Raw genomic sequence first — 14,551 nt, forward strand, 5'->3', positions numbered from 1 at the left:
TGTCATTGTGTATACAGAGTCCACGCGGGCATTTCTCATTCATCATACGGTAATGATTACAGTTGTAAAACTAACTACAGTAAACATTCCGTACATACATAGAGAGCATCGCCATGTGTGGTGTAGTGGGGAGAGTGCATTCGTACAATATAAATACTACAGGGAGTCAGACATGCGAGCCCCTGGTACAGAGGCAGGGACGTGGCCCTGTGCCGGGGCGCTGACATGCGGCGATGTGTGTGTGTATGTGCGAGGCTGGTCACAGGCGTGTTTGTAGATTCATTCATAAATGATTTCCGTAGCAGCAGCCTGGGACGCAGCGGCGATTGGCTGAGCGCAGCTCCTGCCGGCCCCTCCAGGATCCGTGCTGGGATTAGTAGCAAGGAGGCATGTAATTGTCACAGTCACGTGTGCGTGAGGGGGCCGGGGAGCGAGCAGCACGGGGAAGGGAGCAGCACAAGAGGGAGAGCACGCTAGACCATGCGAGCTAAATTTGGGTTCGCTCCAAATCAGGATGTTACATTGATGCAGCAGATCACCCCCATCAGAAAGGAAACTTTTCATCTCTCGTTCCTGGAGCAGCAGGCATCATGGCTGAAGGTGCATTGCCTGTTTTCTCTTTTTTTCTGCAAGGTTTATCTTCTAGACAATCGGTGCTTTTGAGTCGGCCGAGAGAGGGGCATAAGAAGGGGGAGGGAAGTGCCTATAACCTTACTCACGTCGGGCTGCTGATCCTGCTAGAATATAAGGCGTGCAGCCCGGGTGCCGGGAGTCAGGGACCGAGGATAGGGGGGAGGCTTTTGTTTGAATGGCTGTTGTGGCCGAAGTCGCCTTTTTTCTACACTTAACCTTGAGAACAAATACCCCCACCTGTCCCGGTTTTTCCTAGTAACGTGTAGGAGATGTCTAAACAATCAGAGATCATGTGCAATAACAAGTTGTTGTGCAATAGTCCCCAGACCTCGCTTCACTTTCCTCACGGCGCCTTGCACAAATGACGTGCTTACAAGTGCTTTCATTTACCTTTTCTGCTAATAGTGGATGGAGCAAAACAACGATCACGACCATGTAGTGCTGATTACGCGCAGTCCGTGCTTTGCGAGCACATGTATTTATAAATAAACAGGCTTCTAGACGGCCGGGGCGATAGGATGCGTGCAGCGCACAGGCAGGGGACCGTCAGGGGTGAAGAATATGCTATAGGTACGTCGCCTTATTCTGCCTAATTGCTGTTCATATTTTGCATCATCATTTCCTTTTTATCTATCACCCAGGAGGGTCTGACAAAGGTGGCGGAGAGGAGCAGGAGAAGCTGGCAGAGGAGGAGGAGGACACCCAGATCCTGCGTGGTGCAGGCCACTGCAAATGGTTCAATGTGCGGATGGGATTCGGTTTCATCTCTATGACCAGCCGAGAGGGAAGTCCCTTTGAGAACCCGGTAGATGTTTTCGTACACCAAGTAAGTCGCCCCTCTTCCTCCCCCTACTTTATAACCACCCACTAGGAGATAGACAAACCACCCACTTTGACCCTTTCAGTTCCAGGAAGATAGATTATCTGTTATTCTTTTATTTGCTGGACTTCCTTTATTGAACTGGGAGAGTAATGTTTACATTGGACATCTTTCCACATCTTCACCACTTGGGTACCTAGCTCATAATATACTTATTTATTAACTGGTGTTAAATGTCATCCACATATTACGCATAGCTTTAGAGAACATGTAGTCTTTCACATCAGTCCCTGCCCCACTGGAGCTTACACTCTATTGCCCCCTTTTATCATGGTGGGAGCGATGCTTGACAAACAGCAGTAGTCAGATTACCGCTGTTTGTTAAATACAGAAACATGGCATAACCCCTTTAGTTAGCCCTAAAGGGGTTATGCCATGTTTCTGTATTTAACAAACAGCAGTAATCTAAGACTACTGCCGTTTGTCAAGCATCGTTCCCACCACCTTTTAGATGGCAAGAGCGATGCGGGCCCCATTGCTGACAATGGAGACCCGGCGGTGCCTTTCCAGCTTCAGCGAAGCCTTCTAGGCACTGCCGAGTCCCCGCGTCATGCACATGCGCAGACGGACTGCCGCACATGCGCATAACACGAGCCCAGCGCTGGCAGCGTTAAGCTGCCAGCAGCCCAGTGGAGGACCTCGCCGAGGACTTCGCGGGACCTCTCCGGTGGGGTAAGTTTTGTTAAATACCAGTACATTTTTTCGTTTGTATCATGGTGATGCTAAATGAAAAATTGCACTGGTGTTTAATATCTATGATAAATGGGGGCCTATATTCCCTACCACATGTACATAGACATATGCAATTAACTTACCAGTATGTTTATGTGGTAGGAAACCCATGCAAATATGAGGAGAACATACAAACTCCATGGCTAATCATTGCTCCTCTGTGCTGCCCTCTTATCTTAGTGTGTGGATATTGCATTCTGAAGATAAACATGTTAATTTCGAATACAGTTTTATTGGGTAGGTAGAGATAGTAAACAATCATTTAATAGTTAATATTAGGTTTACTTTAACCACTGTACCTTAAATTGAAGTAATTAGCTTATTAACACCAAGTGTAACTCCACCATCATGTTTGCTGGTTGTTTAATCACATTCAGTATTTGCTACACAGTTTCAGCTGAGATCAATAATGCTGGATGTCTGCATAAATCTTCTATGTTTGATCATGATATTTAAATGGACCTAACATAAATACAAGGGCCAAATAATCACAAAGTTAATGGCCACATTATAAAAGGGCCATGCTGCCTTTATTCTGGTTGTGAACAGCAGGAAGTCTCATGGGAGTATTAGCCCGTCTCTTTAAGGGCACTGAAGTCAAGACAGCATGTGGCCAGAGGCAGTTCATGTTTATAATTTTTCTATTATGTGTTTTGTACTTTTCTTACATTTTTGTGTAAAATCTCTGGTACTACATTAAGCAGATCAGGCTTATTTCCAGCTGTAATAGTTTTGCATTTGGATTATCACCTAAAAGTGCACATTAGAAATAGAGAAGCTAAGTATAGCATCATTTTTGTGTTTTTCACATATTGACTGGTTCCTGGACATCTGGTTTGCTGGTCCTATACTCACTTTTTGCATTCTGCATTTTATATAAATTTAATGGTAAATAGGGTAGTTTAACAGAATGGTTGTTTCTTGCTTCCAAAGAAATTCAGATTAGCATCTTTTCATAAGGACCCTGACCCAAACAATTACATTTTAGATGGCATATTGATTGGGAAAATCATTCACAAGCTATTCTTTAAGCTATACTATATTGTTAAAACACGTCTACCAGCAAGGTTGGAGAATTCTAGGTTGTTACTTCATATGTAAGCATTGTCTTTCATTTGCTCTTTATTTTGTAATATTGATGTACTGCAAACATAATTATATTTGTTTTTCTAAAAATTATTCATTTTATTTCGATCAATGAAACTGATGACTCCTTACACCGCCTATATTTTCCCCAATATGCCCTTATGGTTGCTTTGATTGGGGCCATGGTTCAGCCCGAAAGAAACAAAGCTCTGGTGACATGGAGCTTGATGGGTCACATGGGGACATCTCTGCTCTTTGCTGGATAGCCTGCCCTAAGGCCCAGCACTCACATTTGTCTCTTTCAACAAATAAAAGGTGTAAAATAAAATATGTAGGTGCTTATTTTTGTGGAAGTGTTTATCTTTATTCGGCTTCCTATTCTGTTATTTTTATTTTTTGCTTACTACTATTAACCTAATTTGAATATGCCTATAGCTTGGTTGTGTGTGTAATTGTTTTTTCTCCTTGGAATCCAGTTGCCTAAATTATTGTCATATCTGATTGCTATCGCTCTCCTAGTCCCCCCCTTTTCATTTGAACCTCCCTTAGGTCGTTAAATAGCTTTTTACGATCTCATAAATTTAGTTTATAGATGAATAAAATGAAAAGGGTAAAAAGCTTCTTTGTGTAATTGTATATTTCTAAACTTTTAAAAAAAAATGTATTTGTAATTGTGGGGCATTTATTAAACTGAAACAATATACTGAAGTATATTTCAAAGTATGATCAAATATTCTGATATGAAAATACTTGTTTTGTTGTTTATATTGTTGCTTTGTTATTGATACTATTTTGCACTCCTGCTGTTATGCATAGCTTTTTTTCTTAGTAGTTCATGACGGAGCTACATTTAAAAGTATACATCTTCATTACTTTTTCCAGTTTATAAAAATTATATTTTCCTATTGGTCTTTTAAATCATTTACACATCAATTCAAAGCAGTATATGATATACATATAAGCTCTCTAATAATACAATGTAGCATACTTTAAATTTCTGCCTTTGTTTTAATTCTGTCTTGCATCTACTTGGCTTTCACTTGAGCACCATAGTACCATTACTATTTGTTGTGAACCTGCTGTATATAATGGACTCGTTCCCACCTTCACCCTTTGTTATAACAAATTAACACTCTCTAGTTGCACTTCTAATTGGTATTGCCACTTTCTAAATAATTGTTTAATGTCTCATTTAAAGGTGTTAAATGTTAACTGCATACTTTGTGTCACTTAATTCTGTTATTTAAAAAAATATTGTGTACCTTGTATCGGTTCTGCTATGAGTTTTTGGTATAGTCTCAACAAATTTGCATCCTCCAATGAGAATCAAGACTCAGCCCACTGTGAGTTGCTACACCTATAAGATGTCATTGCAGTATGTACTATCACTGTATGTTCTATTGCACTTTGTGTGATATGTTGCTGAGTTTTCTGCTTTATTGTGGTAGCATGTGGTACTTTGTGTTTTTCTTTTCTTATTTTAGATCCAATGTGGAATCAATGTAGCTAAGCAATTTTTTTTAAGTAAAGAATGTATTTATGTAAAATCTTTCCATTATACTAGATGCAAAGATAAGCCATATTATGTCAGTGTAAAGTTATTATGAAAATTGCTGTTGTAATTGCCATTTTGTATGTATAGTAAAGCATTAATAAAACATATTTTATTTTTTATAAATGCCTTGCTATTCATTGCTATTAAGTGAATGTGGCCGCAGACAGACATTGTGCTCTAAAACAGGGCATGTTGCAAGAATAATAGCTGTAAGCATTAAAGGATCTTTAAACCTCAAATCTTGGATGATATGTAGTGTTTGTCTGATATCTGTAGCTTAACAGAAGTAGAAATATTAAGGTAAGCATTTTCCTTCTGTACATCAGTGGAATTTACTGGGATGTGTGTGTGGGATAGGGGGGATTTCTGAGCCTAAAATGGCTGGAAGTAGAGGAAAATTAAGTTTACCTTAATGTCAAGCATCTTCATTTCAGTGAAAGTGTGGGAGAATTTACATTTTGTTGTTGTGACTGTTATAAAATTGATTAACACTGGCTAAATATGTCTTCGATCTTACTGTCCCACTATGAGAGCTCTGTTTGATCAAAAATAATTTTTACATGGTATGTAAAAATGTAATCTGTCCAAGCCACTAAATCGCCTGTTGACGTTTGATTGCTGTTATTAATTTCATTATATTGTTTCCATGTGACTTAACATTATTGATCATAATTTTAATGTTTGCAAGCTTGTGAAGATAAAGGGTGGTAGTTTGTTAATTATGGGCTGTATAAAAGAAAAAATTTTACAAATTAACATAATCATGATTTTAATAGCATGCATACATTTTATTGTTTTTCCAGATTGGTCTATGTCCTGAAAGATTGCATTGTCCCATTCACTACAAAATTGTCCATCTGTAAACAAATTTGAAATGTAAAGGTTTAAAACATCTTTTTATATGTTCCTCCCTGTTTTTATGTTAGTTGGATGAGTGGTGGGGGTTTGTAATTTACTGAATCATTCTGACATCCAGAAACTAATGCTGGGCATACACTATGCAATTATCTGTCCAATCTGGCTGGTTGGAATGAAAACCTGGTAATGTATGGGAGCAAATAACAATAGAAATTTGCTCCCAAACACTTGAAAATGGACAAGATTTTCCTTCCCACCAGACAGATTGGACAGATAATTGTATAGTGTATGCCCAGCATAAGTAATTCACATGGATAAAGTTTAATTTTTTTTTTTATTTTTTTTTTGTAAAGCCATGTTTACTACTTATAGCTCATTATTTGAAGAAACGTATGTATGATCCATGGTAAATGTAAGTATGTATTCTGGCAATACTATACTTTTTAGTCTTGTTATTTTAACAATTGAGGTTATGCAGAATTAGACTTTTTATTCCAATAATGTGATGTCAATTGAAATTAAAATATGCATTTACATGCACTAGATAGATTTGTCCAGTGAAACAAGTCTGATTTCTCCATTTGCTTTTCTAAAAAGACGTGGTTTTTTTTGTTTTTGTTTTTTTTATATATATTTTTTCAATCTGCCTCTGAAAAAAAAAATGTTCTACTTTATCATGACAACACCCCTTTTATTTTTAAGTGCTAAGTCCTGAGTGCATTACATATGTGCACCTTTTTGTACTGCAGGTTCCTTTTTTGAGAAGTAATCTCCTGTGTTTTTAGATGCCATTTTCACTGATCTGCGTTGTTTGATAAAGCGAACAATCTATCATCTTTGATTTTCTATTGTACACTACTTGAGATGCAGATATTGATTGTGTGTGTCTTTGGATAAGCAAGACTGCATGCACTTCCTACTGCTGCTTTAAAAAAAATAAAATAAAAATAAAAATATATATTTTAGCATTACCCTTTTTATCTTGTATTTTGTCCCTCCCCAACTTTTTTTTATTTTTTCTTTTATTTGAAGAAATTAAAAAAACAATTCATACATGTCTTCTTGGAACTTTAAATTTCAATTGTTTGCTACCTGCTCTTTTAGGTCAACTATCAAAAATAACAGAATTCGAGCTTATGATCCAAATTAATTTGAGTCCTCTTAGTTTTAAATTGGACTGACCATACTATATTAAGACCAAAAACACTCAATTTTATGATCAAGTAATTTTATAATTCTAAAAATTTCGAGGAATTTAGTCCAATGAAAACCTAACTTCTACAACTTTTGTTGTAATCTATAATATCAGTTAATTTTTTTTTTGTTTTGAGCCTTTTAAATCAAATGTGTTTTCTGTTAAAATAAAATACTGAAACCCTGTTTAGTTTTTAAGCTGATTTTTCCATTTGCAAGAATCTAGATTTCATACATAGCAAACAGCTTCTATATGCTTTGATTTTCATGACATGGATGTGTTAAATGTAGAAAACCCAAGAAAAGCTTAATTTTTATTTTTTTTCATTAACCAATATCTCAGTGCTTGTATAGTTGTAAGCCTATACTTACAGACCATAATTTCATATATAGCTGTACATGTTAGATCTGAAAAACTTGAGTATTGAGAATTGTAAACATTAGAAGCACTTAAATTGTGTATTTATTACTGGCTCACAATAAAAGAGAATCTGAACACTTTTTCCAGTATACTGCATCATCTTGGTAAATAGAGAAAATATATAATTGTCTAATTAAATTGTGCCCATTGACTTGTCTAAGTTTTTATTTTTTTCCCATTTAATTATGGAAGTGTATTTCCAACTTTGAAGCAGAAAAATACAGTTGATTGAAATATTATAGCTGTGTGCGTCACATAACTGCTCACTTTCATTCAAATAATGTACTGACTTAATGCAAATAGAAACATCTAATATTCCATTGATGATCTTCATCTGATCACAAAGATATGTCCTCTATTTCTGGTGAAACCTATTTGTTCCTTTCTCTTAAGCAGCAAACGGGTTAACATTCCTTCCCCCCACTCCATTGAAGATGCTTTGAATGGGAGGAATTTGTACCCTTTGGCTCAGGTTGCAGACTCTCTTGATCAAACTGGGGAAATAAGGGTCATAGTTGTTCTTTGCTTACCACTTCCTTAGGTACTATTAAACTTATTTTGTCTAGGATAGGCCTATTATTGCTGCCTTGCTGTCCTGAAGATCCTCTTCTCCTCCATGCATTTTTTTATGCTCCAATTGTGATCAATGACTTAGGACTAGAAATAGCAGGATAGCTTTCGAACAGTTCTGAGTTCCCTGTCTTTTTTTAATTAAAAAAAAAAAGTTTTCCCTGTTTGGGTGTGTGTTGTTTTTTTTTAATAAACTGCCTATTTCTGTTTCTATATTATGTTTTAATATCTAGTGCTTGAGAAGAGTTAACATTTGTTTTATACTTTAAGATTTGATTTATATTTATGCTGAACATTGAAAATGGTTTGTATCAAAGGTAAAGCGTGTTTAGATCTAGCTGTAAACACTTTTTAATCTACCTTTTACTTAAAGTGTACTCTTAACACTTTGTTATCTATAGTCCCAAACAATGTACACCAAAGAATCACAGAGCAAAGGGACCACCCATCACTGCAGTTATTGGACACTGCTTATTGGCCATGTAGCTTCAAACTTATATATCACACACCAAATCTCTCTGTGATTTGTAATAAATATTATCCATGTGTGATGTTTGACATTCAGTAATGGCTTTTGTATTGTGGATTAAAGTTCTAGAATTAAAATTTGTCATTGTAAGTACTACTGGGGCAGGAAACCTGGTGGGGGAGGTTATTTGCAGTTTTCACATTTTTTATGCATTCAGGAGGTTAAAGTGGGGCCTCCATTAAGATTAACCTCAGCCCATTACAGCTTTTTTGGCATGCAAGCCCCACCCATGAATGGCCCTGGACAGCTAATACCAAGCTTTTGTTTCTCCTGCAGAAAGGGGTCCCCCACTCTGGATAGAAAACAGTCCTCTCACGTTCAGTGTTCTGGTCATGTGATTTCCCTCCAATGAGTCACAGATAGGGTTGAAGGTGAATCATAGGATGAATCAGAAGGCAAACCCCCCCCCCCCCTTCCTGGAAACAAATATGGTTGAGATGGCTCATTTTGAATATGTAATATGACACTGTCAATAATATTTGACATGGGGCTGCCTTGCTTTAAGATTTGACATTCATAATGGCTGTTTTGTGCCTTAAGCATAATATTAGTACAGTAAATGTTTAAACATTTGTAGTTTATGTATCTCTTTTAATAAGGAAAAGATACACAGGTTTGGTTTACACACACATATTTGCAGACAAATGGTATAAATGTGCGATTGCATGTTGGTGTACTCATCTATTCTAGATTAAAATTAAATTGGTTAAGAAATAAGAACTTGCATGTGTAAAGAGAAAACATAGAAGCAAAAAAAGATACTGACCATTGTTGCTGGCATGTGAAATAATGAAGTACTGGTTCAATTTCATATTATTATTATTATTATTATTATCCTTTATTTATATGGCGCCACAAGTGTTCCGCAGCGCCTTACATAGTACATAGAACTAATAAGTGAACAAGAAACAAGTAACTTACAGTACATTACAGTGCAGGACAGGGACACAACTTATATACATTGCTGAAATAGTGATTAAAGCACTCACAATAAGCTGCCGGGAGTTGGCGGTCCCGTGTTAGGTGCCCTAATGGGGAGTAGAGAGTAGAAGAAAATGTAAAGAGAAGCACATGAGGGAAGAGGTCCCTGCTCATGAGAGCTTACATTCTAAGGGGAGGGGCAGACAGACAGGCGTGACACAGAAGGGGAAGATAGGAAGGAAAGAGCATGAGGTGGGTTAGGAGGAGTGCTGGAAGGCCTTGATGAAGTAGTGGGTCTTGAGAGCCCGTTTGAAGATTTGTAGAGAGGTGGAGAGTCTGATAGGGAGAGGGAGAGCATTCCAAAGGTAGGGAGCAGCACGGGCAAAATCTCGGATGCGGGAGTGGGAGGAAGTAATCAGTTGGCAAGAGAGGCGGCATGCATTAGTTGAGCGAAGTGGGCGGGTGGGAGTGTGAAGGGAGAGAAGGTCAGAAATGTATGCGGGAGAGGATTTGGTGAGGGCTTTGTAGGTGAATGTAAGAACCTTGAATTGGCATCTGAAGGGGAAGGGGAGCCAGTGTAGGGCTTGAAGGAGAGGGGAAGCAGATATAGAACGTCTGGAGAGGAAGATGAGCCGAGCAGCAGCATTGAGAACAGATTGTAGTGGAGAGAGGTGAGAGACTGGGAGGCCAGCTAGGAGAAGGTTACAGTAGTCCAATCTGGATATGACCAGTGAGTGGATGAGGGTTTTAGTGGCATCCTGGGTGAGGAAGGGTCTAATCCTGGAGATATTTTTTAGGTGAAAACGGCAGGACTGCGAGATGTGCTGAATGTGCGGTTTAAAGGAGAGGGAGGAGTCTAGGATAACTCCAAGACAGCGCACTTTGGGGCTAGAGGAGATAGTTGTGCCATCAATAGATAACGAAATTGTGGAAAGTGATGTAGTGGAAGAGGGTGGGAAGATGATCAGCTCAGTCTTAGACATGTTAAGTTTAAGAAAGCGCTGGGACATCCACGAAGAGACAGCAGAGAGACAGTTGGAGATACGGGTAAGGAGCTCAGGGGTGAGCTCAGGGGTGGAAAGGTAAATTTGAGTATCATCTGCATAGAGATGATATTGGAGGTCAAAGGAGTTAATGAGTTCACCTAAAGAGGATGTATATAGGGAGAAAAGGAGAGGTCCAAGAACAGAACCTTGGGGAACTCCTACCTTTAGTGGAAGTGGAGGGGAAGAGGAGTCATGAGAGGACACAGCGAAGGAACGATCAGAGAGGTAGGAGGAAAGCCAGGAGAGGGCAGTTTCACGTAAACCGAGAGAGTAAAGGATTTGCAGGAGGAGAGGGTGGTCTACAGTGTCAAATGCAGCAGAGAGGTCAAGGAGAATGAGCAGAGAGTAGTGACCCTTGGATTTGGCAGCAAGGAGGTCGTTGCTGACTTTCGTGAGGGCAGTTTCCGTGGAGTGGAGAGATCGGAAGCCAGATTGAAATGAGTCAAGGAGGGAGTGGGAGGAAAGAAAGGTGGTAAGGCGGTTGTAGACAATACGCTCAAGGAGTTTGGAAGCAAAAGGGAGAAGAGAGATGGGTCGATAGTTTGAAAGTATGTTAGGATCAAGGGTAGGTTTTTTAAGAATGGGGGAGACAAGAGCATGTTTGAATGCAGAAGGGACAGTGCCAGATGATAGGGAAAGATTAAGGAGGTGAGCCAGATGGGAACAGGCAGAAGGAGACAAGTGGGAGAGGAGACGGGAAGGGATAGGGTCAAGAGGGGAGGTGGAAGGAGGGGAGGACCGGATGAGGGCCAAGACTTCCTCTCCAGAAGCAGGGGAGAAGGATGTCAGAGTTGGTGAGACAGAAGGGGAGGGGTGGTAAGGGCAAGGAGGGAGAGGAGTGCTAAGGGTCTGATGGGATATGATGTCCTCACGTATGGAGTCAATTTTAGATGTAAAGTAGGTGGCAAAGTCGAGGGCAGAGAGCGAGGAGGGAAGGCAAGGAGGGGAAGGGCAGAGTAGGGAGTTGAAAGTGGCAAAGAGACGCCGGGGGTTTGAGGACTGGGAGGAGATGAGGTTCTTGAAATATGTTTGTTTGGAGAGAGACAGGGAAGCACTGTAGGAGGAGAGAATAAATTTGAAATGGAGGAAGTCAGCCTTAGAGCGTGACTTTCTCCACTGACGCTCCGCAATTCTTGAACACTTTTGTAGGTATCTGGTGCATTTGGAATGCCAGGGTTGTGGTGTGGATCTGCGAGGGTGAGTGGTTATTGCTGGAGCAACAGAATCAAGAGCAGAAGCAAGGGAGGAATTGTACAGGGAAGTAGCTTGTTCAGGACAGGAGAGAGAAATGATAGGGGAGAGAAGAGAGTCCAGCAGGGAGGAAAAAGCAACAGTGTCAATAGCCTCAATATTACGCTTAGTAATGGTAGCCTTAGGAGTTAGAGGAGGGCAAGGAGAGAGGGATAGGTTAAAAGAGAGAAGGTGATGGTCAGAGAGGGGGAATGGGCAATTGGAGTAATCAGAAATATCACAACGGTGCGTAAAGACCAGGTCAAGTGAGTGCCCACTCACATGGGAGGGTGAGGAGGTCCATTGGGCGAGACCAAATGAAGAGGTGAGGGTAAGGAGTTTAGCTGCAGAGGATTCTGTGGGAATGTCAATAGGAATATTAAAATCACCTAGGATAATGGAGGGAAGATCTGAGGAGAGAAAGTGAGGGAGCCAGGAAGCGAAGTTGTCAAGGAATTTGGAGGGAGAGCCAGGGGGACGGTAAATGACAGCTACTCTGAGGTTTACTGGTTGGAAGAGTCGTATAGCATGAACCTCAAATGTGGGGAATGTAAGGGATGGTTCAGAGGGTATTAGCTGGTATGAGTAACTGGTGGATAGAAGGACCCCAACTCCACCACCATGGCGACCCCCAGGCCGGGGGGTGTGGGAGAAGGCAAAGCCCCCAGAGGATAGAGCAGCAGGAGAAGTGGTGTCAGAGGGTGAGATCCAAGTTTCAGTGATGGCTAGGAGATTCAGAGAGTTGGAGATAAAAAGGTCATGGGTGGGGACCAGTTTATTACAGACTGACCTGGCGTTCCAGAGGGCACAGGATAGAGAGATAGCATTTGTGGGGGAGATGTGAATGAGATTGTCCGGGTTGCTGTAACGTGGAGGTGAGATTAATTTGGGGGACCGATATGAATAGAGTTTAGTGATGGTGCGGGCACCTGAGCTGGAAAGGGAACCAATAGGAGGTGGGCAGGGAGGGAGATGTGGATGGCAGTGGGGTGAAGTGACAGGGAGAGGAGTGTAGGAGGAGGGTTTGGTGGTGGGGTAGTAGGACAGAGGGGGGGTAGAACAGGAAGAAAGTGGAGTAATGGGTGAGGAGTGAAGAGTAGGCAGACAGAGGAGGGGGGAGAAGGGGAGGAGGAGGTGGAAGAGATAAGGGGGAAAGGATAAAGGTGGAAGCAGGGGGCAGAACAGAGGATTAGGTAGAGACAGAGGGAAGGAGGGAGTTGACGAAAACCTTGTCATGGTGTTTATAAGTAAACAAGAGGAAAGAAATTTGGAAATTTAAATGAGATATGAGTGCAAGAGATTTGTAGGAATGCAAGTAAGAAAACAGTGACGTATCAAAGAACAGTGTATCAATATGTATGCAGATTAACAAGATTGTTATAGGGAGAAATAAAAGTGGGGTTCTAAAGTGTGCAGAATGTGAAAAATAACGCAGATTGTAAGCAGACAGAGGATGTGAGGCTAGGCAAGAGAGCTGAGATAAAGGACAGTGTTTCAAAGTTGATAGATATAAACTGACATGGGGAAAAGTACGATAAGCATTGAATTGTATGCTAGAATCAGTAGGCCAGCATTATGAATAGCATTAGAAGTGTTCTTGCCGTGATTGTACAGGGAGTCCAGTTGTAGTCTGAGTCTTTAGATTGTTGGGGTTTGTTGCGTGATGGACCTTTTTTCTCCTTCTGTTTTTCCTCGGTTTAACGCAGGTCTAACGCTAGTTATGCACTTAAAAAACTGCACTTAGAAAAAAAGCTGCACCCAGCCAAGGCTTCCCCAGCCAAACTACTGACACTTATACAGGGAAGCAGGCAAGTGTGGACACTAATTAATGAAAACCCCCAATTGGCCAGCCAGAGAAAGCTAGCAATAAAAATGGCTTAAGTCAACAATGACCACATACCATACATCTAAGGCTACAAATAAATCAAGCATTCACTTTAGTCAATAAACTGAGAGAATCCTTAAAACAATGTAACTATTACAAATCATAAGGCATTAGAAACAAAAGCATAAGGATTCAGTAAAGAATAAGCTAGTTACCTATGATTATAATTAATAAAGGAGGCACAGGAGGTGAAACACTTTGCAGTCACAGTCAACTTCAGTTACCTATGATTATAATTAATAAAGGAGGCACAGGAGGTGAAACACTTTGCAGTCACAGTCAACTTCAGTTACCTATGATTATAATTAATAAAGGAGGCACAGGAGGTGAAACACTTTGCAGTCACAGTCAACTTCAGTTACCTATGATTATAATTAATAAAGGAGGCACAGGAGGTGAAACACTTTGCAGTCACAGTCAACTTCAGTTACCTATGATTATAATTAATAAAGGAGGCACAGGAGGTGAAACACTTTGCAGTCACAGTCAACTTCAGTTACCTATGATTATAATTAATAAAGGAGGCACAGGAGGTGAAACACTTTGCAGTCACAGTCAACTTCAGTTACTATGTTACTAGCTTTTCTTTTGAGCATAGTGAACGTTACCATATTTTCTCAGAACTCGCATAGCAACTACAGTGGGGGAGGGGTCCCACCCACCAAGCTTCTGATGGGGGCTGGGATCCTTGCTATGGAGTTGTGGTGATAAACACTCCCAACTTTAACAAAGCAACAACATATCAAGCCTACACTTTGCATGTAACATGTAAAAACGTGGTTTAGTGATTAACCTTTCCCTGTCTTACTCTGCACTTGAGAGTAAGGTTCTTGTGAACAGATACATTCTTATGAGTTTGTGGTACAGCTTTTTTTAGGTCCACAAAATTGCTTTAAATTTATTGGCTCTTTTGTTATAGAATCCTTCTGCTAAGGGTTGATTTTATGTTTTCACTATTACTTCTAGTGTATGGTAAGAATTTAAAAAATAAACTACATTTCTTAGTAAAGT

General features: G+C 40.1%; 1 protein-coding gene across 1 annotated transcript in view; it reads left to right on the forward strand.

Annotated features, from left to right (window-relative positions):
- The first annotated feature begins 453 nt into the window (after nucleotides 1-453).
- The window catches only part of LIN28B (lin-28 RNA binding posttranscriptional regulator B), a 178,739-nt gene continuing 164,641 nt past the window's right edge, over nucleotides 454-14,551 (forward strand). The window contains exons 1-2 of the mRNA XM_088460505.1: nucleotides 454-600; nucleotides 1,275-1,459. Coding sequence (XP_088316631.1) covers nucleotides 591-600; nucleotides 1,275-1,459 — 195 coding nt within the window. The 5' untranslated portion in view covers nucleotides 454-590. The remainder of the gene's footprint in view (nucleotides 601-1,274; nucleotides 1,460-14,551) is intronic.

The sequence above is a fragment of the Taudactylus pleione genome, unplaced genomic scaffold, assembly GCF_031769625.1.
Source record: "Taudactylus pleione unplaced genomic scaffold, aTauple2 ptg000046l, whole genome shotgun sequence".
NCBI lineage: Eukaryota > Metazoa > Chordata > Amphibia > Anura > Myobatrachidae > Taudactylus > Taudactylus pleione.